Source organism: Ovis aries, chromosome 24, assembly GCF_016772045.2.
Source record: "Ovis aries strain OAR_USU_Benz2616 breed Rambouillet chromosome 24, ARS-UI_Ramb_v3.0, whole genome shotgun sequence".
Classification (NCBI taxonomy): Eukaryota; Metazoa; Chordata; class Mammalia; order Artiodactyla; family Bovidae; genus Ovis; species Ovis aries.
Window position 1 is genome coordinate 33,403,594 of NC_056077.1, and position 23,674 is coordinate 33,427,267.

Sequence of the window (23,674 nt, forward strand, 5' to 3'; positions counted from 1 at the left end):
AGCTGCTCTGATGTGCATGTGCAAAGCCGTTCTCAGTCACAGCAGCCCCCACTGATGCTACACACACACACACACACACACACACACACACACACACACGCATGATCAGTCATGGTCAACTCTTTGAGACCCTGTGGACTGTACGTAGCCCACCAGGCTCCTCTGTCCATGGGATTTCCCAGGCAAGAAAACTGGCGTGGGTTGCCGTTTCCTCCTCCAGGGGATCTTCCTGACCTGACAGCGAACCTGCGTTCACTGCATTGACAAGTGGAGTCCTTACCGCTGAGCCACCTGGGCAGCCCACTGATTTGATCTCAACCCAAAGGCAGAGTAGTCCTACCAGACCCTACCGTTGGGAGGGATGGGACGGAGCCTCCCCGACCCTCTGTTTCTTACCCAGGGTCCCCCCTTCAGCCCTGAGCTCAGGCTTTGCCCCATCCTCCACCCCTCTCCCTCCACACTCATGTCCTTCCACCCCTCCTCGGCCAGGCCACAATCCTCCCTTTCAGGAGAATCCTCCTTGCCCTTGGCAACTCCTCTCCTCTGATTTCAAAGCATGAAGGGCATGGGCAGCTGCCTAACATGAAGCGGGCAGGTCAGCTGCCTCCCCAGACTGACAGCGAGTGGCTCCTTCACCCTGCACCCCACCGTCCCCTGAATCCCTAGACGCCTGGCGGAGATTCTCCCTAGAGCTGATACACTACAGCCCTGCCTGGCTGCCCTCCCACCTGGCTCAGACCACCCCCCTCGGGGGGCCCTGAGGTTGGCAGCCAGCCCCTCCCACCCCCAGCCTGGCCCTCCAAGGCCAGGTCAAGGTCATGGCACTGGGACAGGGGACCCCATCCTGAGCTGCAACCTTACCTTGAAAGCCCTGTCTCTTCAGGCTCTCGTCCACAAGAGGGTCCCCGGAATCCCTCTCTGGGGGCGTTGGGGGAGGGGAGAGAAGCCAGGGTGAGCGGGTAGCTCCTGGGACCCAGGACAGAGGTGGCATCTGGTGGGGACAAACTTGGTGGGGAGGGTGGTGGGGGAATGCCAGGGGAGACGGAACCAGGAAGGAGGAAGCAGGAGGAGGGGTGGTGGCAGACGCCTGGGCCCCTTCCCAAGCCCAGCCCCGTGACCCTGGGCAGGGTACCTTGGCTGTCCGAGAGGGGCTCTTTGACTCCTTCCGTGAGCAGCTCAGGCCTGCAAAACACAAGAGGGGCTATCACTAAGGCCCCTCGAGGCCCCCCCAGCTCTGCCCTCTGGGCCTCAGTCTGCACATCTGTACAATGGGCCCTCTTGATTCTGGACAGTCCAGGTCTAGGGTCCCTGTGCCCAGGCAGGGTCCTGCCGACAGATCTGGGGATGTGAGATCCGGCAGCTGTGCTGGGCTCTGAGGATCCAGCCAGGAGCGAGATCTTAGTTCCCCAACCAGGAATTGAACCCGTGCGCCCTGCATTGGAAGTTCAGAGTCTTAACCAGGGGACACCAGGGAAGTCCCAGGTTTTAGTATATTCACCGAAGTTGTTTATGCAGCCATGCCTGCATGCAGGCTGAGTTGCTTCAGTCGTGTCCGACTCTTTGTGACCCCATGGACTGTAGCCCACCAGGCTCCTCTGTCCATGGTTTTTTCCAGGCAAGAATACTGGAGTGGATTGCCATCCCCTTCTCCAGAGGATCTCCCCGACCCAGGGATTGAACCCACATCTCTCACATCTCCTTCATTGGCAGGGGGGGTTTCTTTACCACGAGCACCAACGGGGAAGCTAATTTCAGAACATTTACATCTCCATCCAAAATGTACCCTTTTTAAAAGTAAGATCACTAAGAAGTGACTATTTTTTTTTTTACTAATATTTGCAATAGTATTCTTAGCTAATTTTTTCAAAGGAGGAATACCAAAATAAAAAAAATATATTCAAGTGCTCAATCTCTCTCTTCCAATTATCTCCTACAATCACCCCAACTAGTCCTTAATCCTAACATCCCAAAGGTTCCACTGGACAAAGTTAATCACTCTTTTCTAATTGAATCATTTTTTTCACTTGGCATTCAGGAAACTGGGATTACTTAAATTCATTTAAAAATCTGCTGTATATATCTATATATATATATATTTTAAGAAATGAACTCCTGATACTAGCAACCACATGGCTGAGTCTCAAAAGCTGAGTGAAAGAAGGCAGACCCAGCGAGATGCACAGTGCATGATGCCATTTATATGACATTCTGGAAAAGGCAAAATGACAGAAAACTGATCAGTGGTTGCCAGGAGCTGTGGCAGCCAGCAAAGGGGCACAAGGGAAGCTTCTGTATCTTTTTAAACATTTTTATTTGATTTTTAAATCTTTTGCTTATGTCACAGAGCATGTGGGATCTTAGTTTCCCAACCAGGCTCGAACCTGCGCCCTCTGTGTTGGCAGCACGGAGTCTTAACCACTGGACCACCAGGGAAGTCCTGCTTTGTATTTTGAGGGTAGTCATGTGACTGTATGAGCTTGCCAAAAATCAAAGAGCTGTACATTGAAAAAGGGTAAAATTAAACTTCAATAAATCTGATACTAAAAAAAAAAAAAAAAACCCCAAAACTCCAAACCACCTTAACTGTGACAAGCCCTTTGCTAAGCTTTGACCTTCAGGGCCACCCTATAAATGGTACAGTGTGTCCCACCTGACACCTGAACAACGTGCCCAAGGTCAAGGGGAGGAACAGGAAGAGCCAGACTCAGACCCAGGAGTGTGGGAACCACCCAAGTGCTTCCGGTTCTCAGTTTGAGGGGATGGATGAGGTAAGTGGCCCCTACACGTTATGTTCCTCCTGGATCCTGACAGCTTCCCACGTTCTGTCTGCCCCCTGACCTCTCCCTTGTGTCTGAGCCCTGTAATCCACCTGCCATCCCTCTCTGCAAGGTTCCCCCACACTGCAAACATAACAGAAGTCAGATCCAACTCTTACATTTTTTTAAAAAATGTTTTGGCCATGCCGTGTGGCATGTGGAATCTTAGCTCCCAGACCAGTGATCAAACCGGTGCCCCCTGCATCAGAAGTGTGGAGTCTCAACCACTGGACTGCAGGGAAAGTCCCTCAGCTCTTGACTTTGACCTCCAACCTCATCATCGGCATCCTGGACAACGGTATCACCAGCATCCTGGCTGCTCAGTCCCCCACCTTCAGTCATTCAGCCCCTCTTCCTCTCACACCGCGTCACATACACTGGCAAATTCTACCAGCTCCACCTTCAAAACATTGCCTGAATCTGATGACTTTTCACCATCGCACCTTTACTGAGTCCAAGATGCCACTGTGTCTTCAGGGCCAGGTACAGCCTCCTTACTGGTCCCACCCTTCTCAAAACCGTCCAGTGAGTTCTCATTACATTTGAAATAAAATCCAAACCCTTTACGCCAGCCCAAGACCCTGTATAATCCAGCTCTTTCTACGTCTTGTGCCTCGCCACTCACACTCTTCTTTCGCTCAATCCGCACCAGTCACACCGGCACCTTGCTAGACTTGAAACGCACAAGCATGTCCCTGCCTCAGGCCTTTGCAGGCCTTTCCACTGCTTCAGAGCTCTTCCACCAGATATCTGCAAGGCTTGCTTCATTAGGTCTCCGCTCTGATGTCCCCTCCACTGACTGGTTCCTCCTGCCCCTCTCTGCCCCTTTAACCTGTGTTATAGCATTTATCTCTACCTGATATTACATTGGGATTTTATTTGATGAGGTCAGCCAACTCAACAGCAGGACTCGGTGGCATTCACTGATGAATCCCTGCTGGCACATGGTGGGCACTCAAGGTGTATTTGTAGAAGGAAAGAACCACATATTCATATCTGTACCTGGAGTACCACCCTCCCTGCTTAACCTGGTGCAAGCCAGGCTCCACAAGAGAGCTCCTTGCCCTGCACCCCAGTGCCAGCCTGCCACTCCAGGCATGAAGGACACCCTGAGTCTCCCAATTTGGGGGCCATCTACTACCCTGGGCAGAGCAAAGCTTTAAATATCCCCTCTTTCTTGTTACTTTCAACCAAATCAGACCTAAGTTTACAAGACACCCCAGTAACACAGAGAAGGGCAAAACAGGTCACCCCCAGGCCCTCCCTCCTCTTTTAAAAATTCAATAGCTGCCTTCATCTCCTCCAGAGGGACTTTATATCTCAGTTGGGCACACAGGCTGGATACAATGGAGCTCTCTGGGTCCTCGCTGATGAAAACTAGATGCTTGAGGAAAGAGAAGAAACCTGAAATGCCAACGCCTGATTTTCCAATCCAGGAAAAATGGGGCATTGTCAATTCAGATGCCTCCAACCCCCAGAGGATGCTCAGAATGGTCCAGGAGAGCAAGCCAGTAGGCATATCCTTGTCTTACATCCAGGCAAGCTGGGGACTGCTCTCCTGGGGACTGAGAGGGCAGTCCCCTCTGGTTGCTTTAGGTCCTCCAGGCCTCAGCTGGGGCTGGGCAAACTTGTACCTGCACAGTTGAGGCCAAACTTCATCTAGTGCCCTATCATCAAAAAACAAAACAAAACAAAACAAAACAACACAACACCTTCCCCAATCTAAAGAGGAAAATAGCTACTTGGCACTTCTCCTTGGTGCTGGGCAAGCCTGAAGCGGCTTCTGTGGACCCTGCTGGGCCTTACCTCTTGATGACAAACTGGATGCTGTTGCTGGCTTCCAGGATCTTCCGGAGCTTGGCGATCCCAAAGCAGTTGGGCCTGCGGAGGGAGATGCCTTCAGGCAGCCCCACCACAAACAGCTCCTCTGGGTACATCAGGAACTTGGAGTAGGGCACCTTGACAGGCTCCGAGATGCCAATGGCCTTGGCTGCAGAGATACGGCTGCTGTAGGGCCATCCAGATCTACGGGGCCACGAGCCTCGATTCCCACCTCCCATGTCTGCATGGGGGGGCCGGAGCCCTTTTGAAACTTAGCTCTCAGCTGAACCTTCCTGACCCTCCAGAGAGGTTAAGTACCGTCAGCCTCAGTCTTTTGGGTAAGCGTCCCAGAGCCCAGAGGGGATGTGACTTGTCTCAGGTCCCAGGGTCCCTCAGGTCCCGGGGATGGGAATCCAAGTCAGTGGGACCCTCAGTCTTACGTTCAGTCTATGCCCTCATGCCCTGGCAGTGCAGGAGACTGGTACCAGCTCCACCCAAGTCCACTTGCCAGAAAGGCCCTCTGGAAGGTCCCCCTACCACCATAAATAACCCCAACCCCCTGTGTGGTCCAACACCACACCTCAGGAACTGGAGATCTGAGGCCCAGGCCAGGCACTACCACTCACTAGTCGTGGGGCCTCAGACAAGCCATGGCACTTCCCCAGGCCTCGATTTTCCACATCTGTAAAATGGGCATTAGGACACAGGGATTTTTGTGAGACAGGATGGGAGAAGGTGTGTGAAGCACCTTGCCAGCGCCTGGCCAACCACAGGGGCTGAATGAAGAGTAGGCTTCTCCCCTGCCTTTCTAGCAGGAAAGATCTTGTCATGCGTGCATCCTCCTGAGGACCCTGAATGAGGGTGTCTGTGGGGGACAGAGGGGCAGTTACAGCTGACACAGCAGCCTCTCCAAGCTGAGGCTAAGGCAGACCGTGAGTGTGAGTGTGTTGATGGAGGAGACAGCGGTGCTGTGTTTCAGAGGGTGGGGTTCTCCAGCAGTGCCTCAGTCTTCCCAGGCGGGATGTCTGGAGCTGAGGAGGGGGCTGGGCAGCAGCCCCTGCAGTGCTTCAGCCCCCGCAGCTCCTCTCTGTTCAGGGAGCAGCTGGGATGGGGGGGTCAGTCCCTTTGATAACAGGGCAGCTGGAGGGAGACCCAGATACCCCCAACCCTGCCTGGCTCCTCGCTCACCGTATCGCGTGTTGAAAAGCAGCTCCACCTGCTTCCGCAGAGGCCGGATCACGTCGCCGTGACTGTCTGGAAGGCAAAGGGCAGTTTGCTGAGCCTCCCCAGCGGCAGCAGGACCCTGCTTCTCAGCTCGTGTCCCATCTCTGCTGGCACCAAGGATGCCCTACGCTGAGACCTTGGAAAGGGGAAGGGTGGTGATGGCAGGTAACCTATTTTCTCAGAAGTGGCCTCTCTGCAGACAGGTCCACAATTCCTGGGCTCAAATATCTGCTTGTGAAATCAGGTCTGGGGCATAACCAGGCCTGAGTGGAAGGTTCTGAGGCCTAAGGATAACCATGGGACTTTCTATGTGAATGCCACTCTAGACCAGCACGGTGACTTATGTATGTATGTACGTATGCTCAGTCATGCCCGACTCTTTGTACCCCCTGGGCTGTAGCCCACCAGGTTCCTCTGTCCATGGGATGTTTCAGGCAAGAATACTGAAGTGGGTTGCCATTTCCTCTCCAGGGGACCTTCCTGACCCAGGGATTGAACCTGCATCTCCAGCATCGGCAGGTGGATTCTTGACCACTGCACCACTTGGGAAGTCGTCAAGCACAGTGACTTGACCAGCGTGTGTACACTAGGCCTGCAAATTGAGTGTTCTGCCACCAGGTGGCAGTAGATCTCTGTTAAAATTTTACAGTCACACTCCCCACGTTTGGGATTGGGAAAGAGACACTCCTCTCCTCTGACACCCAGTCATTCCATCTCAGGGGCAGACACAGCCCCATCCTCACCTTGACCTCCCTGCCTGTCCTACTCCCACTCTTTGCAAGCTGGGAATGAACCATGTTCCTGAGACTGAACATGTCTATTGGACCCAAAGCCAATTTTGTGCTTTCAGGCCTCAGTTCGACTTGTTCAGGAAGACTAGGCTCAGACAGACCTCAGCCTTAAAAGCTTTCTGGAAAGGAGTAGGGTGTATATAGAACAAAATAATAAAGTCTTACAGTTTCTCTTACCAGGAACAGCTGCTCCTACCTCTGACCACGTACTTCCTAGTTCTAGAAAACAGGTCTACAAACCTCCCAATTCAAGTAGCCTATAGGACACCCACCCCCAAACCCGGTGTCTGAAGAGACAAAAGGGAGCTGTCGGATGGAGAGGGGAGGAGGCCTAGGTAGGGAAGGAGAGAGAAGTGGGAAGCGGACAGTGCCTCACCCTCCACTGGCCTCTCCTCGGGCCGAGGGTCCTCTCCGGGGCCTTTGTCTGAAAGAGAAGAGGGAGCCGTGCAGCCACACTCATCATCTCTGCACCTCCGAAGTGAGGTCAGACAGGCAGGGAGTGCAGGCCGAGTCCAGAGCATGGCACGGTGACCCCCAGATGGGATCAGGGACCCCAGTTATGTACAAGCACCCACCCTCGCCTCCATGTGAGCTTTCGAGACCGGACACCTTTGGGACGCGCGGCCTGGAGACCAGCCCACGCCACCCCATCCTTCCTTCCACTGCCTCCAGGCTCTGCTCCAGGAACAGAGGAAACGCAGCAATAAGACAACGCCTGTCCTCCTGGCACGACGCCAGACGCAACACGTGATGTCAGACAGCAGCGACGTCATAAAGAAAAACAGAGGCACAGGGCTTCCCTGGGGGTCCAGTGGTTAAGACTTTGCCTTCCAATGCAGGGGTTGTGGGTTCGATCCTTGATCAGGGAGCCCACACGGCTCACGGCCAAAAATCCAAAACATAAAACAGTAGCAATATTATAACAAGTTCAGTAAAGGTTTTAAAATGGTCTGTATTTTTAAAAAAAATCTTAAAAATGGAGATGGATAAGGGGATGGGGATGTGAAGCTATCTAAGGTCATAAGGTTCTGGGGCCTCTGACAAGGTGACTTGACCCTGGCAAGGACTCAACCTTGTCCCCAGATGTGGGTCCAACAGGCAGCAAAGACACGGCACAGGGAACAATATGGGGGGTTAGGGCTTAGGCTGTAAGGGGGAGGGGGGAGATTGCCCTTGGGGAGCCGAGGAGAGGAATACGTGGGTCGGATCCAAGTGTCCAGGAAGGTGAGGGGCATAGGCAGGGAGACGGGAGCTGTGTGTGTGGGAAGGGTGGCTGCAAACTCAAGAGATGACAGATTTCGGCAGGAAGATGAGATACAAGTGCAGACAGGAGTGGGGTGCCGGGGTGGGACCTCCATCAGCAGCGACTCTTTCGTGCCAGCACTGGAGGAAGGCACTGGGGTTTGCAACACTTGAAACAGCCAGAAGGGAACTGCGGCTTAGGAAGCTTGCCCTGTGTTGCCACGGGGCCAACCCTCGGAGGGCCCTTTTCAGCCCACAAGGCTGGGCCGAGGAGGAGGGGTGGAGCAGGTGGATCCTGGGTCTGCTCTCGGCCAGCTGGTGGAGAGGATGCTCGATGAGGAGAGATGCAGGGACTCTCATGACAGGGAGAGCTCCCATGACGTGGTCAAGGCCCCACTCTCTTGATGCGGGACAAAGGGAGCCTGCTTTTCGGATCCAGACGAGCTGGAGCCTTGGGGCTCAACCCCGAAGGTTCTGGAAGGTTTCATCTCTGCTCAGCCCCTGATTTTAAAAGGGCCAGAGCTTTAGGACTAAACTTTCGTCAGGGAAACAGGTACATTGTGGGCAGTGGATGCTGGGCCCACCTGACTCCGCCTAGACAGGCAGTTCCGAGGGCTGACATCAATTCCTGGAAACAGTGATGGAGGGTGACCAGGCGGATCATCAGCCCAGCCCCCAGCTCCACACACACAGCTCCCTGCTTCCTGCCTTCCCCCTTGTCCCCTCCCCTGCTTCTGTCCCCAGCCTTACCCAGGTGCTGATCCCAAGGGCAGCCCCTAAAAAACACCCCACACGCTAGGCTCCATCTCAGAGATTGGTCCTCAGTGGACGCAACCCACAACACACATCCTGGGGCTGTGACTTTCTCCTGTGCGTTTCAGCGCAGTGTTCCAGTCTGTCAAGGCCATGGGGAACATCATTCTTGGATGGATGGACCATTCCTCCCCCGGGATCTGCAATCTGCATAGTCTTGCTGCCTAAAGCCTCACTGATACACGTTCAAGGAAGGACCGGGCCCTCCAGGACACTGGGGGAAATCTTCCCCACGTGGAGGCTGGGATCCCCCTGGAGCCCCGTTTTCTGGCTTGAAATTCAAATAACTTTTTTTTGCAGTGCTGAGTAGCATGTGGGATCTCAGTTCCCCAGTCAGGGGTCAACCCCGTGCCCCTTGCACTGAGAGTGGGGAGTCTCAACTACTGAACTGCCAGGGAAGTCCTCAACTACCTTCATTGAAACTGAAAACACTGCTTAAAACTGTGTTTAGAGTCGAAACCCTTTTGTTTTTAAAAGTCATAAGGAGCTTCTCCAGCCAGCCCAGGGTCAGTTGGAAGTGTTGATGGCATAATGAGTCGACCCACTCCTGTGGCTGGCCCCACAGGGGGGCCTTTCTGAGGGCTCACAGTTGCGCATGTAGACATCCGCCCCGGAACTGTGCCTGGGACAAAGTCACAGTCTACCTGTCTTCGCTTTGGGCAAAGCGTCATCTCCAAGTCTGCTGTCAGCCCATCTTTGTCCGCCGTGACTTCTCCCATCCTACAGACAGTGCACCGCGGGTATTACCTGAAGACCCATTCACCCACAGCAGACCTGGGGACCCGCGATGCCTCCTTCCTGCTCTGGACTCCCAGGAGTCTGGACTCTTCCCTGTTTCCATCCCGTTCTTCCCGAGAGGGAAGATGGAAGCAGACGAGCAGCAGAGACGCCCTGCCTTTGCTCTGCCACCACCCATCTGGGCCTGCAGGAAGCCTTCTTATTTGTTTTTCTAGTCGTTTGTTTATTTTTGGTAGGGGAAAATTAAAAACTGCAGTAAGGCATACAGAGCATGGTAACCAACTCTCATGGAGCCACCAGCCGGAATGAAAATATGTGAGCATTTTGTCATATTTGCACATGATTTTTAAAATATTAATAAAACATTTGCAATACTATTTTTACATTTCAAATTTGGAAAACTGCTATACTGTCCGTATCTTTCTGCACTTGCTTCTCACACTGAACATGATGAGCTTTTTGTTTCACTGTTCATTGAAATACACCTACTATACTTTTGCATGGTGTCCTTAAGTAACATCCCCCTCCACCCCATCCTCCCATCAAGCCCACACTAGACATCACACACAAGGGTAACATAACAAACTCCAGCCCTCTTCCTAAAGTTTCCTGCCCTGGCCCTATAGCCCTTATTACAGAGTTTTCCAAACTCAAATCATGGAAGGACTAATATAATTTTCCACCAGATCTGCAAACCTTGTATAATTTACTATTTGTCTTTCTAATGACTTACTTTTCAAAAACGTTAACTATGTATCATTCTTTTTTTTTAATTTAAAAAATTTTGGTTATACCGCATGGCATGTGGGATCTTAGTTCCCTGACCAGGGATTGCGCCCGCAGCCTATGCAATTGGAAGTGTGCAGTTTTAACCACTGCACCACTGAGGAAGTTCAAGTTCCTATTTCTTATTACCTGTGATAACATCCGTTGATAATGGCTGGAGCTGAGTGTGTGAGATTCATTGAATTATTCTCAACTTTTTGTGGTTTTGACCATTTTCAAAAACACAAAACGTGGAGAACTCCACCGTCCCCCTGCTAATCTCCACCTGCCCACTCATTCCTCTTGTCTAAATTATCACAAGCGTCTGTCTCTCTCTCCAGCCCTCTAGCATCTATTCTCAGCTCCCACGGTCGGAGTGCGTGAGTGTGCGTGCTCAGTCGTGTCTGACTTTTCGCGACCCCGTGGCCTGCAGCCCAACAGTTTCCTCTATGCGTGGACTTCTCCAGGCAAGGGAGTGGGTTGCCATTCCCATCTCCAGGGGATCTTCCTGACCCAGGGATCGAATCTGGGTCTCCCGCACTGCAGGCAGATTCTTTACTGTCTGAGCCACCAGGGGAGCCCAGTCCATCTCTTACCAGTCAGCATCTCCATCCCGTAGCCAGAATCTTCCGAGGGCAGATGTCCAGGCATCGAGTCTGTCATTTCCTCAGAGGCTGGGGAAGGGTCTGGAGGCAGAACTCCACATGTTGACAGCACCTTCTGTCTGTCCCACCCTGCCATGGTCCCCAGGGACCCCCAGCCCTGCACACCCATAGAGCAGGAAGCTTCCCCTTGGACTCTGGGAGGGTAGCTGTGCCAGGGGTCAGCGGGGGCCTGAGGGGCCTGGAGCCCTGGGTTTACCCCATACTGCACCTCCAGAGGCCAAGGACATGCCCCACTTCACAGATGTGGAAACTGAGGCTCAGAGGGATCCAGGTCTGGAGTCAAACTCAAATCTTCTTATTTCAATGACCTTCTCTTTTTTCTTTTTTAAAAATTCTTTCCATTCTATTTACTTTTTGGCTGTGTGGCATATAGGACCTTAGTTTCCTGACCAGGGATTGGACCTGTGCCCCCTGCACTGGCAGCGTGGCGTCGTAACCACTGGGCCCCAGGGAAGACCCTCTGATGACCTTTGCTTCTCTCCACTCTGCCTCGCAAATCCCAGGGAATCCAGGCCAGAGAGGTGATGGCTGTGGGGACCTTAAGGAAGGTCAGAGCAGAGACCTGACTCCCAGCCCAGAGGGCAGGGATGGCTGCAGAAAGCACCCAGAACGCTGCACCCTTTCACGGTCAGACCAGACCGAGAAACAGCGGCCTGGAGACACCTTCTTGGCCGGGGCAGGTGCTCGGGAGACAGAGTGGGTCAGCCCTGGAGGGGACATGTTGGTTGCGGTGGTTCCAGGGCCCCCGTTTTGGGAGCTGCTCCATCTCTGAACGTTCAGGTGTGGGCGGCAGGATCAGCCCTTACCTGGGACGGTGACCTGGATGATATCCGGATCCTCTGGCTCAATTTTGATGGGTCTCAGCCCACCCAGCTCCCCGGAGGTTCCTGTGAAACGAGGAGCAGATGAGGAATCCAGTCAGGTGGGGGCATGAACTTGGCCCGGTAAGGTAGGTCACTCCTGAACACTCCCCTGTCTGGGACTCGTTAGTAGCGCCAGAGAAAGTCAAGTCGGCTTTGGTGTCTGATCTATAGACAGAAGCAACGTATAGACCTGGCCACTGAGTCCAGAATCGCCAAGGATGAGGAGGCAGTGGTAGAATCCTACACAAAGCCACCGCATCCCACGTGCCCCTCCCTGGTCCCCAGCCTGCTCTGCAGCTGGGAAGGGGGGACAGTGGGGAGCAGAGGAAATTCCTTAGTCCTCCGGCAAAGACTGACGGCGGGAGGAGAAGGGGACGACAGAGGATGAGATGGCTGGATGGCATCACCGACTCGATGGACATGAGTCTGAGTAAACTCCAGGAGTTGGTGACAGGGAGGCCTGGCGTGCTGCAGTCCAGGCAGTTGCAAAGAGTCAGACACCACTAAGCGACTGAACTGAACTGAACCGGGCTCACGGTCTGAGCCTGCTTCCTGCCCAAGGCACCCACTGCCCTAGACACACGCACTGGGTTCCAGCTCCTCACCTGGCCCGCAGTCTTCGGAGAGACCGCTCTTGTCTGACCTGTCGGAAGGAAGTCGAGAAACGACATGGCATCAGCCCCCGTTCTCGCCCTTCAAGCAGTCAGGGGGCCTTGGCGGCTGCCAATCCAAAACACACCCCTGACCGCACCGGCTCCCACCCCAGCAAGACTCCCAGGGTCCCGTCGCCCAGGACAACAGTCTCGCGGCTGCCCTGGCCAAGGCCCTGCTCCCTCTCCTGGGGTGACCTTCCAGGTGCCCACCTTGCCCACCAGCTGGCAGCTCTGAGGCCTGGGTCTGGCCAGTCTAGGAGCCCCACAGCTTAGCATGGGGTGGGGGTGTGATCAGGGCTTGCTGGGCGGGACTGAGAGCTGTAGGGACCAGCAGCCTGGAGGGGGTTGGGGGCCCTGGGGAAGGGGAAAGTGAAGCTGGGGAGGGCCCTGGGTTGGATGATTCGGTTCATTCACAGAGCACCGTCAGGGCAGAACCGGACCGGACGGGGGGACTCCGGGACAGATGGCCCATCCCTGGCGCCCAGGAGCCCAGGGCCTCCGTGGGGACATTGGTGAAGGGTGACCAGGCCATGAGTGGAGTGCAGGGCCCTGTGGCCACGCAGGGCAGACGGCGGTCTAGTCTGGGTGGCAGGGAAGGTTTCTTAGATCCCGAGGGGTGACGAGAGTCCTCTGAGTGGAAGAAAATCGGCGGAGTCTCTGTGCTCCTTCTGGGTCCCTGTAGAGTCTCCCCGGCCCGCACACGGTGTCTGTGTGGGACGGCCCCGTGCGGGGCGTCCAGGTGGAGGGAGCTGGCCTGTCCCTGCTCCTCCCCGCGGAGCTGGGGTGGGGATGGCGAATGGCCTTACCGGGCGGTCCCAGCCAGATCCAGGACGGCAGCACGGGCCACCTCCGTAGAGGCGTCCTCTGGCGGGCTGGCCGGCTCCAGTTTCGTGGGGTCTTTGGTAAACTTGTTCCCTGGTGGGGAGAGCCAGGGAGGGGTAGGGCAGTCAGGGAGAAGGCTCACCAGCCTTCTCGGCCTGGGGGGCGCCTCTCACGTGTGGCCTGGCCTCCGTCCCTCCCTGTGGTCTCCGTATCCAGCCGAGCTGGGAAGGGGTCCAGGGAGAGAGACCCCTCCTGGGACGAGGAGCAAGGATGGCAAGGATCTCAGAGGACTGGGCAGGAAGAAGAAGCTGGAAATGACCGCCCTGACTGCACATGTGCTACTGGGGCTCAGGGAGCCCTTGGGAAAGGGGCCAAGTCTCCCCAAGGATGTACCACAGGACCACCCTCTACATTCAGTTATTCCAGGAACCCAGAACACCAGCCCAGAGGATGGACCTCTTACCATTTCACGGATGTGGAAACTGAGGCCCATATGACCTTGCCCAAGGTCACAAACCAGGGGGGAGGTAGGGACCCCGATACACTGCCCCCCAAGATGCGAGCTCCCTTTGCTGTGCCCAGCAGAGCCCACCTCTTCTTCGTGAGAGGCAAGAAGAGGCTCACCTCTTCTGGATGCAAACTTGGGTTGACCCCAGAGCTCACTAGCTGGACTTCAGGGAAAAGAACGGAACCCACTTAGGAGACCATTGAAAACTAAAGTTTAAAATGCTAGCAGCTGAGCAGAGGACCTCCCACACGTTCGCATTTGACAACATCTGGGGCTGGGTGTCCTCATAGTCTGTCTGCACCTGGGAGCTGGGGGCCCCCATGTCTGCCCCAGAATGCAGAAGCCACCACTAGGCTCCACTCCCACCCAAGGGTCCGGTGTGATGGCAGCTCAGGAACTCAGGGGCATCAGCTTGGCGACTTTAGAACGAACTGGACGGTCCCCACACATACCTGTGAAAATTCGCTCGTCGAACATCCTGGGGAGAGAGGAGAGACGGGCATGAGAGGGGAGCTGGGCTCAGGTCCCTTCCGTGACGGTCACTCTAGTCCCACATGCAGGCTGCAGCTGCAGACCTGGGCACCGGGCTGGCCACATATGGAGGCAGGAGAGGGCACGGTCCAGAAGAGCCAGATACCCGCCAACAGCCAGACACCCCAAACCATTTCCCCACAGTCAGGGGAGGCATTGATTGGCCAGGCCCTGGGGGGTCCCAGAGGGTCCAACCTATTCATCACGACACCCGGGGGTGTGGGGGAGCTTCCTACAGACCCCAGTTCTCCTTGGCCACAGTTGGAGATAACTCACACTTCTTTCCCACCAGCACTCCGCAGCTTTTACCCACCAACACCTGGGTCTCAGTGACAGGAGACGCCAATCCCCCAGCACAGGCCGGGCTAGTCCCAGATTGTAGCCTCATAGGGTGACGCATGGGACCTCTCAGGGGTGTCTCAGAAGCCTAAGGGACCCAAGCAGGGAGGGGGTCGGAAAAGACTTCCTGGAGTTAAGGATGAGGAGCTGAGGTGAGAGGCCTGAGAGGTGGGCCAGGTAGAGACACGGGGGAGGGCTGGCAGTTCCACCAGAGGTGTCCCGTGGGAGGTGACCAGCCTGCAGCACTGTGCCCCGGCAGGTGATCTCTACCCATGGGCAAAGGGAGCCTCCAGGAGGGCATGGCACCCTTGGATCTCTCCATCAGCACACAGAAAGCGGACTGCAGCGGGGATGGCTGATGGCCCAGGGGCCACGCAGGGACTCCTGAGTCATTCTGATAAGACACCTGGAATTCTTATTCCAGGAAACAAGGATGGAATAAAGGTCAGCAAGGCTAGCCGCCTGCCTCCAGGGCTGCTGTTCTCTCTGCTTTGCTCCCAGCCCCCACCAGGTGGCCCCCAGCAGGCTGAGGAGCTTCACGCAGCTGGTCGGGGGACAGGGGTGCGGCTGCAGTACAGCCTGTGTGCCAAGGGGCGGCTGGACAAGAGGCCAGGGCCTGGGTACTAAGCTCAGGCTGCAGAGGTGACTTGGGACAAATGAAGGGGTGTGTGTGTGTGTTAGTGGCTCACTTGTGTCTGACACTTTGCAGCCCCATGGACTGTACAGCCCGCCAGGCTCCTCTGTCCATGGGATTCTCCAGGCAAGAACATTGGAGTAGGTTGCCATGCCCCTCTACAGCGGAATCTTCCCAACCCAGGGGTTGAACCCAGGTCTCCCGCATTGCAGGTGGATTCTTTACCTTCTGAGCCACCAGGGAAGCCCCCAAAAGGAAGGGATATCTGAGTCGAAATACAACGGGACCCGATAGTGCCCAAGGCAGACCCAGAGGGAAATTCAAACAGAGGCAAAAAGGTTGGTGACACAAGGCAGAGCCTGGGTGGCCAGGGCAGTGAGCCTCGAAGCAAGATAGATGCCTTCTCTTATTCTGAGAGGCCTCTGGCTCCTCCGATGCCCCGGAGGCTCATACTTGTCGGGGTCCCCCGAGGCTGAGCAGCAGCTGCAGGGAGGAATTCTGGGGACACCTCCCTTCTTCTCTGAACCACTTCCTCAGCTCCGCCCAGCAATGGGAGGCCGCCAGCGTTAATGGCAGTTTTATGATCTATGGTCACATTTACTTATCAGGGAGCACAGGGGAGGGGCCTCGAGACCTCGGCCTGCAGTTCCTGGTAGAACTGGAGGCAGCGGGCAGATGACAGGGAGAAGGTCTGACGTGGGAAGCCCCTAGGCCCCTTACTCACATCTATTTAGTCTCCAATCAGTGTTATGAGGCTTGAACAATCATCGGCCCCATTTTACAGATGAGGCAAGTGAGGCACAGAGCAGTTCAGTAACTTGCCCAAGGACGCACAGCTGGGAAATGGTAGGGCCATTCAAACCTAGGTTGTCGGCACTGATATGCTCAAGTACTCTTCTATGTGGAGGGAGATGAGGTCAGGGGAAAGGCCTTGTATTTGCTGAGCAGCTACTACAGGCCAGGTATATTACATTCACCTCCTCATTTTAGGATGAGAAAAACCTGAAAGGTGGGGCATCATTTTTTAAAAAAAAATATTTATTTGGCTGGGCCGGAACTTAGTTGCGGCACGTGGGATCTTTAGTCGTGCATGCAAATTCTTACTTGTGGCATGCGGGATCTAGTTCCCTGACCAGGGCCCCCTGCGTTGGGAACGTAGTGTCTTAGCCACTGGACTATGTCATTGGGGGGTGCGGGCACCATTATCTCTGTTTTTACAAATGAAGACACTGAGGCTTAGAAGAGAAGTGCTATTCAAGGTTATCACACAGAGTGCGATTTCAAGCCCGGTCTGCCTGAGTCCAAGCCTCCTCCTCCGGGAAGTCCCACAGGCTTGCTGCTCTGATGTCACCGAGTCTGCACCTGAAAACATGTTGTTTTGATTCTCCCAGGACTCATCACAGGAGCGACCATCACTCCTGGGGGCAGGTGAGGACTGTGCCTATTGTTTCATGAGGTCCTCAGTAGAGCTCAGTGAAGGGCTCGGCCTTCAGGAGGCGCCTGGCAAATACTAGTGAAGGGTTAAACGAACTACAGTTTGGATAGAGGGAGATGAAGGTGAGTCACAGCGAGGACACAAATACCATGGTCAGGCATGTAAAGGGTCACTGCAATGTCCTTGCTGCTTTCTGCACCCCCTCTCTCGCTGCCAGGAGTCAACTGAAGGCAAAGGACCCAGGCAGCAGCAAGAGAGATTTAAGCTAGCCAACAGTAGGCACTTCCTGAAAGAAGGGTGCTTGATTTCAATTCAGCTCCAGAGTGATTTATCAAGTGGGATCCCCGCCCCGGGGAAGGGGTTCAGCGGGCACAAGAGGCGGCTCAGAGGTGGTCCCACTGCCACCGTGTGATGGCGGGCTCATGGGGGCACTGATGGGGGAAGAAGCCACCTGCTGCCGGACGGGTAAATTCTTTCTGAGTGAGGATAGGGGACGGCTTCCAGGCAGGAAAGGGAGCCTTGAAAGACAAGACAGGTGGGAAGGAGGGTGGGGAGCAGTGCCAGGGAGAGGGAAGGGTTTCAGCAAAGGGTGGAGACAGGTGAGGCAGCAGGAGCTCAGAGAACCAGGAGCGAAGGTGGAGAGAAAGCGAGGTGTGTATGGAGGTAGCTGACAGATGACGGCCTGGCACCCTGGGAGCAGCCACTTGGTGAAGGGTTCTGAGAGGGGGTCCCCCACTGTTAGAGCTGGCTTTCAGAGTCACCACCCCCAGTGGCGGCGCGATGCCTGCCCAGCTCTGGGCCATGCTCAGCCTCCCCTGCTGGTGACCCCTCCTCCTCCCGACCCCAGCCTCTAACATGGGGATCCCAGGGTCCAATGTGGGCCCTCTTCTCTTCTCACCTCTATTTCTCTCCTCTGCCCTGTGATCCCTTCCTGGACCACACTGCCAACTCTCAAGATTTCTTATAGTTTTTTTTTTTTTGGCCATGCTGCGCGGCATGAGGGATCTTAGTTCCCCGACCAGGGATTGAATCCAAGCCCCCTGCACCAGGAGTGTGAAGTCTGAACCACTGGACCTCCAGGGAAGCCTGCAACTCTCAGACTTCTATCTCCAACTCAGACCTGAGCTTCCGACCTCTCAGTGGGGCCTCTGACAATTTCATCTCCTGAGCATCTCCAAGATGAACTCAAGCAGCCGTGTGGGGGTGATCCTTCTTTCCTGCCCCCCACCTCATTTCCACGGTCCACCCACCAGCACACGCCATGGGCATCACCGCTCAGATTCGATCCCCAATCCAGCCACTTCTCTCCCTCCGCGCATCATGCCAACCAGGCCTGAGGCCACAGCCACCAACTCACACCAGTCTCCCCCAGCAGCCAGGCTGGCATCCAGCAACCCTACAGAGGTCCTTCCCAAGGCTCCAGAACAATTCCACGCTCTCAAAGATAATCCCCACCCTCTGGAACCCTGGGCGTCTGGGCTGCTCACTGAGGTCAATTCTTTTGCCCAGATACTGCTTAGCTGGGTGCGGGCGGCCCTTCTCAGCCTCCAGGTCTGGCTTAACCGATGGGACCTTCAGAGGCCCTGTGACCACCTTCAACAGGTATTCAGCCCCCCTCCACCACCATTTTCCTTTCTCCCAAGACCCTGTTTATTTCCTTCGCTCTAAGAAATCAGATGGCACGAGTCCAAATTTGGACAAGCACTTCCTTCCATCCATCCATCCATCCATCCATCCATCTGTTCCACAGATAGGTATTGGCATCTCGCACATACCAGGGACTGCTGTGGGTGCTGGGCATTCGGCAACGAGCCACAGCCCCAGCTTACAGTCTAGCGCATCAAACATGCAAGCAGGCACGTGAGTCCACACACACGGTGGGAGCGCGTCCCCAGAGAGCTCCCAGAACAGATGCCTGGGAGGGGGCCGATGCGATCAGTGCCGCTGGAGGCAGGGGGCTGGACAGAATGGCCTCTGGCCCCCTCCCTTTCATCTCTAACTATTTAGGAGGAAGCATCCCAGGAAGTCTGGCCTTGCCTGGAGACACAGGCTCGGCAGTGAGTTGAGCCGGATGTGAGGGCAAGGCCCCCTGCGGGAGCTGGGGGACAAGGTGGGGATCGGGGGTGGAGGGGCGAGAGGCAGGTCTAGGTCTAGGAGGCAGGGGCTGCCGTTCTGGACCCGTCGTGCCTGCCCTCTCCCACCCACCTGCACCAGGGAAACTGATCACCCGGAAGAACAGGAAAGGCAGACAAACTACCAGCAGGCAGGGCCACCCAACGGGGCTCCCCTCTGAAGGCAGTTAAGGGCCTTCATTGTTGCTGTTCAGATACACAGTCGTGTCCAGCTCTTCTGTGACCCCACAGACTGTAGCCTGCCAGGCTCCTCTGTCCATGGGATTTCCCAGGCAAGAATACTGGAGTGGGTGCCCTTTTCTCCTCCAGGGGACCTTCCTGACCCAGGGATGGAACCTGCGCCTCCTGCATTGGCAGTTGGATTCTTCACCACCGCACCACCGTGAAACCCTCGGGTCTTCTTTAGGGGCAGGAAAACACCTCTGAGAACTTAGCAAGTGCCCACTTGGGCCAAGCACTGTGCCTCCATTTTTCCATTTCATTCTCACAAGAGGCCAGAAGGAGGAGGCCACACAACTGTCAGGGAATCCCTTCGTTCACCCCAACCCCTTGTCACCGCCCCAGGGCCCCGCCTCATGCCTGTTGTTCCCCCCTGCCCCGCTCTGCCACCCCGGTACCCAAGCCCAGGCTCCGCTGCTCCCCGCCCCTACCTCTTAATGACAAAGTGGATGCTGTGTCGCTCCTCCAGGATCCGCTTCAGCTTGGGGACTCCATAGGTGCAGGGGCGCTTGAAGGGGATCTTGTCTGGGATGCCCACGATCTCCACGGCCTCTGGGTCGCAGGCGATCTTCCTATAGGGGACGGGGACCATGTGGTCCAGGCCCAGGGCTTCCGCTGGAAGGGCAACGGCAAGGCTGAACGCGGGATGGAGGTTGCAGGACATGCGGGGCCCCAGGGCCTGGTCATCACCACCTCCCACCTCCCAGGTACCAACCACTCTGGCCACACAGCAGCCAGAGGGGATCCTCCTGAAATATGTCGCTCTGCCCTTATTTTTTTTGTTTCACTCTGCCCTTTAAAAGATGCCCATAGTCTCCCATCTCACTCAGCAACAGCCAAAGTCCCACAAAGCCCTCTGTGACCAGAACCTCAGACCTTACCTCCCTCCTTTCACCACTCTCTGCTTGCTCCCCCTAGTCTCCCCAGCTTTCTTTTTTTTTGTCATGTGAGATCTTAGTTCCCCGATCAGGAATTGGAGGGCGAAGTCTTAATCACTGGACCGCCAGGGAAGTCCCTCTCCAGCCTCCCTGTTGCTTCCGTAACACACCAGGCACACACTCACCCCAGGGCCTTTGCACGTGCACTTCGGTCTACTCAGACACTCTTCTCCCAGATCACAATAGCCTTCCTTCCCTCCCTGTCTCCATTCAAGCATCCTCTCAGCTGTCACCTTACCAGCCTAAAGCAGCCCCCTCCATCCCTCCCTAGCCTACTCTGCTTTGTTTTTCATCCCACATTTATCATAACCTGACGTTATAAAGATATTTATCTGTGCGTTGGTTCACAGTCTGGGACGGAACTAGGGCAGGACACACAGTAGCTGCTCCTTGTGTATCTGGGAGTCAATGGGCGGCTTCAGGAAGCTTCCAGGCTCATGCTGGGCTCTTGGCAAGATGCTTCCGGTCATATAGGTATGCCCTTTCCTCCAGGGAGGGGTCCAGTAGGCTGCTCACTCGTCGGTGACATAGATGAGACGCCGCTGGAAGCTGGCAGCTTTGCCAACAGCAGTGTACATGGAATCTGAGCTTGGGAAGCGGTTCCTTGTTTTTTTCTTCCAGACCATTCGGTGTGGTCCTACCATTTCAGTCGCTCTTACACCCCAGCTTCTCCTTTCTGCTCTTTTTTAGTATTTTAAAAATTTAATTAACTAATTCGTCTGCATCAGGTCTTAGTTGTGGCACGCAGGGTATTTTCCTTGTGATGCGTGGGCTCAGTAGTTGAGACGTATGGGCTTAGCTGCACCATGGCACATGGGATCTTAGTTCCCCAACCAGGGATCGAACCCACGTTCCCTGAATTGCAAGGTGGATTCTTAACCACTGGGCCATCAGGGAAGTCCCTTAGCCCCTCCTTTCCATTTATTCTCTCACCCAGTGGTTTTGAATGCCTAGTATGTGCTTGATGGTGCTATCATGGGGCCCCAAAGCCTGGGAGACAAAGCTGGGCTGGGTGTCCACTTCGCTCGTGCCTTGCCCAAGGGTATCTCCAGCCTGTCCCAAGGCCCCGCCAGCTCCCCTCTGCCCCTCAAGCCGCTCTCCATCCTGGCCTGGCTCCTTGGGTCACGCCAGGCTTCATCTGCATCCAGACAAGTGCCAGCCCAGACCTGGGCCATCTTTCCTGCCGTCAGCCACGCCGGGACCCAGGCAGGGCAGAGTCTCCATCCAGGATGCTCCCTGGGGCGCCGCCAAGCCTGTTTCTCTGTTGACGCAGCCCAGGTCTGCGTGGGCGGCTTTGGCAGCCAGATCCCACTGTGAAGATCACACTTGGCTCGCTGTCTAATTAAACCCTCGAAATCTCAGCAGCTGTCAAACCATTTCTCCGCCCCCCCACCCAACTGGTTCCCAAGCATCACCAGCCATCCCCCCAGCCTCAGCACTTGAGTGATGGGTTCTTGGGTTTTTCGAGTCCATGTGAATCCAACTCTGCTTGGGTTCATCTGACTTACTGGGCCTGTCCTACCACCAGCCCGGACAGATATCTGGTTTGCAGAAGCCCTAGCTGCTGACTGCTCGGAAGGGGAGGATGGAGCCCCCATGTACAATCCTTGGGCCCTTGTGTCATTTCACCCTCTCCTCAGTGGTAGAGACGTTGAGGCTTCCTGAAGGCTGGGGTCCCCTCATTCCTTTTCTGTTGTTTTCTGTTTGAAGCCCAGCCCCATCACCTGCCCACTTCACCCGGAGTTGGGAGCTGAAACGGCCGGGGTGGGGACCAGGAACAAGATCTGCAAGTCCTGGGTCTGAGGGATGCTTCAGGTGTCCAGCCAACGTCCCCATCCACCCAGAGGGTCTCCCAATACTCACAGAGGGGGCAGCTTCTCCCCTGGGGAGCCGAAGGGACAGCTCAGAGGGAGCCCTGGCCTGAAAAGGAACAAGGACTGAACCACTTCAACCCCAACACTCCTCCTTGGATTTGGCCATGGTGGTGGGCCCAGGTGCTGGCCTCGGGGACAGGTGCAACATTCTGGAAACATCTAGCACACACAACAGGCTAAAGACTGGCACCTGCTGTGCCTGCGTGGTGAGGGCAGAACCCACCCACTGCAGATGGAGCCAGCCTTCACCAGCTACCCTCTCCCTGCCTCCCCATCCGGCTCACACCTGCCTGGGGAGGAAGGGGAGAAACTCAGGTGCTGACAGCCCTCTGCAGTACACGGCCTCACTCAGACCCACCCCAACCCACCAGCCCATCAAGCCCACGTGACTTAAGTCTCCCCACCCCCAGGGTGGATCAAAGAACACCTCCTCCAGGAAGCCGGCCACCCCTGACTCCTCAAGCCTGGCTCTGAGTCATCCTCCCTTTCTAAAGCCCCCCACCCCTGCACGCCACTACACACCAGTACGTACTACCGTATACCACCGTGTACCACCGCAGACGCATCTTTAGGCACCTGCTGAAGCACCTTGAGACCAGAGCTGCTCTGAGTGCCTGGCACAAGGTCAGGGGCTCAAAACGCATGACTGAGAAGTGAGCCAACAGATCAATGAGTGAGAGGAAAAATGAAGGGAAGAAAGCGGGCTTCCCTGAAGGTTCAGTGGTGAAGAATCCACCTGCAATGCAGGAGACATGGGCTCAATCCCTGATGCGGGAAGATCCCACACGCCTCGCAACTAAGCCCGTGCCCCACAGCTACTGGGTCTGTGCCCTGGAGCCAGTGCTCGCAACAAGAGAAGCCCGCACACGACACCTAGAGAGCAGCCCCCGAGCCTCGCAACTAGAGCAAAGCCTGTGCAGCAGCAAAGACCCCGCACAGACAAACTAAATGAGTGAAATTAACTTTTTTTAAAAAAGGGAAGAAGCAAGTGCGGTATGTGATACAGTAAGGACACATGTGATCTTCAGCTCTGGTGTGTGTGTCGTGCATGTGTGTGTGTGCGCGCGCGTATACTTAGTCGCTTCAGCTGTGTCCGACTCTCTGAGACCACATGGACTGTAGCCCGCCAGGCTTCTCTGTGATAATACTGGAGTGGGTTCCCATTTCTCCTCCAGGGGATCTCCCCGAACCCAGGGATCAAACCCGTATCTCCTGCGCCTCCTGCACCGGCAGGTGGATGCCTTGCCGGTGAGCCACCTGGGAATCCTTCTGGCAAATTGCCAAATCCCTGGAGGGGGTCGTGGGAACTGCAGATGAGTAGACAAGTTGGACAGAGGTGCGGGGACCCTGGGGACCCATTACTTGCGAACGGCGTCTGAAGTAGGGGTGCAGTCTTGGGGGACTGAACCCTTAACCTGGGGGGGCGTCTGTAACTACAGGGAGTTAGGGTCAGAATTAAAACAAGATGTAGGGTCCCCAGCTGGTATTCACAGAGAACTGCAGGGTTGCGTGGAGTGGAAAACACTGATTTCTGCTGTCAGAAGTGTTGTGAGCAGAGAAAGAGGGGTTTTTTTCAGCCAAGCAGCAGGGGAGAGGAGCCGGCCAGGTGGCTCAGCGGTCATGAATCCACCTGCCAAGCAGGAGACCCGGGTTTGATCCCTGGGTCGGGAAGATCCCCTGCAGGGGGAAATGGCAACCCACTCCAGTATTCTTGCCTGGAGAATCCCATGGACGGAGGAGCCTGGAGGGCTACAGTCCATGGGGCCGCAAAAGAGTCAGACACGACTTAGTGACTGAACAACAGCAAGGAGGGGAGGGAGGGCAGTGGAGCTGTCTTGATTTGGGGCTGGT

The 23,674-nt window shown here is 55.5% G+C and overlaps 1 protein-coding gene across 12 annotated transcripts in view; it reads right to left on the reverse strand.

Moving 5' to 3' along the window:
• The window catches only part of GTF2IRD1 (GTF2I repeat domain containing 1), a 119,237-nt gene that overhangs the window by 40,082 nt on the left and 55,481 nt on the right, over positions 1-23,674 (reverse strand). For 4 of the 12 annotated variants that reach the window (XM_060405903.1, XM_027961837.3, XM_060405897.1 and 1 more), the window contains exons 9-19: positions 19,443-19,626; positions 14,174-14,199; positions 13,198-13,306; positions 12,344-12,381; positions 11,682-11,762; positions 10,807-10,896; positions 7,029-7,076; positions 5,826-5,891; positions 4,623-4,806; positions 1,133-1,182; positions 862-918 (exon numbers count right to left, since the gene is read on the reverse strand). In XM_060405903.1, the coding sequence (XP_060261886.1) occupies positions 862-918; positions 1,133-1,182; positions 4,623-4,806; positions 5,826-5,891; positions 7,029-7,076; positions 10,807-10,896; positions 11,682-11,762; positions 12,344-12,381; positions 13,198-13,306; positions 14,174-14,199; positions 19,443-19,626 (933 nt within the window). Of the gene's footprint in view, positions 1-861; positions 992-1,132; positions 1,183-4,622; positions 4,807-5,825; positions 5,892-7,028; positions 7,077-10,806; positions 10,897-11,681; positions 11,763-12,343; positions 12,382-13,197; positions 13,307-14,173; positions 14,200-19,442; positions 19,627-23,674 lie in introns of all 12 variants that reach the window. The other 8 variants (XM_027961838.3, XM_060405899.1, XM_027961839.3 and 5 more) reach the window with 5 other exon arrangements.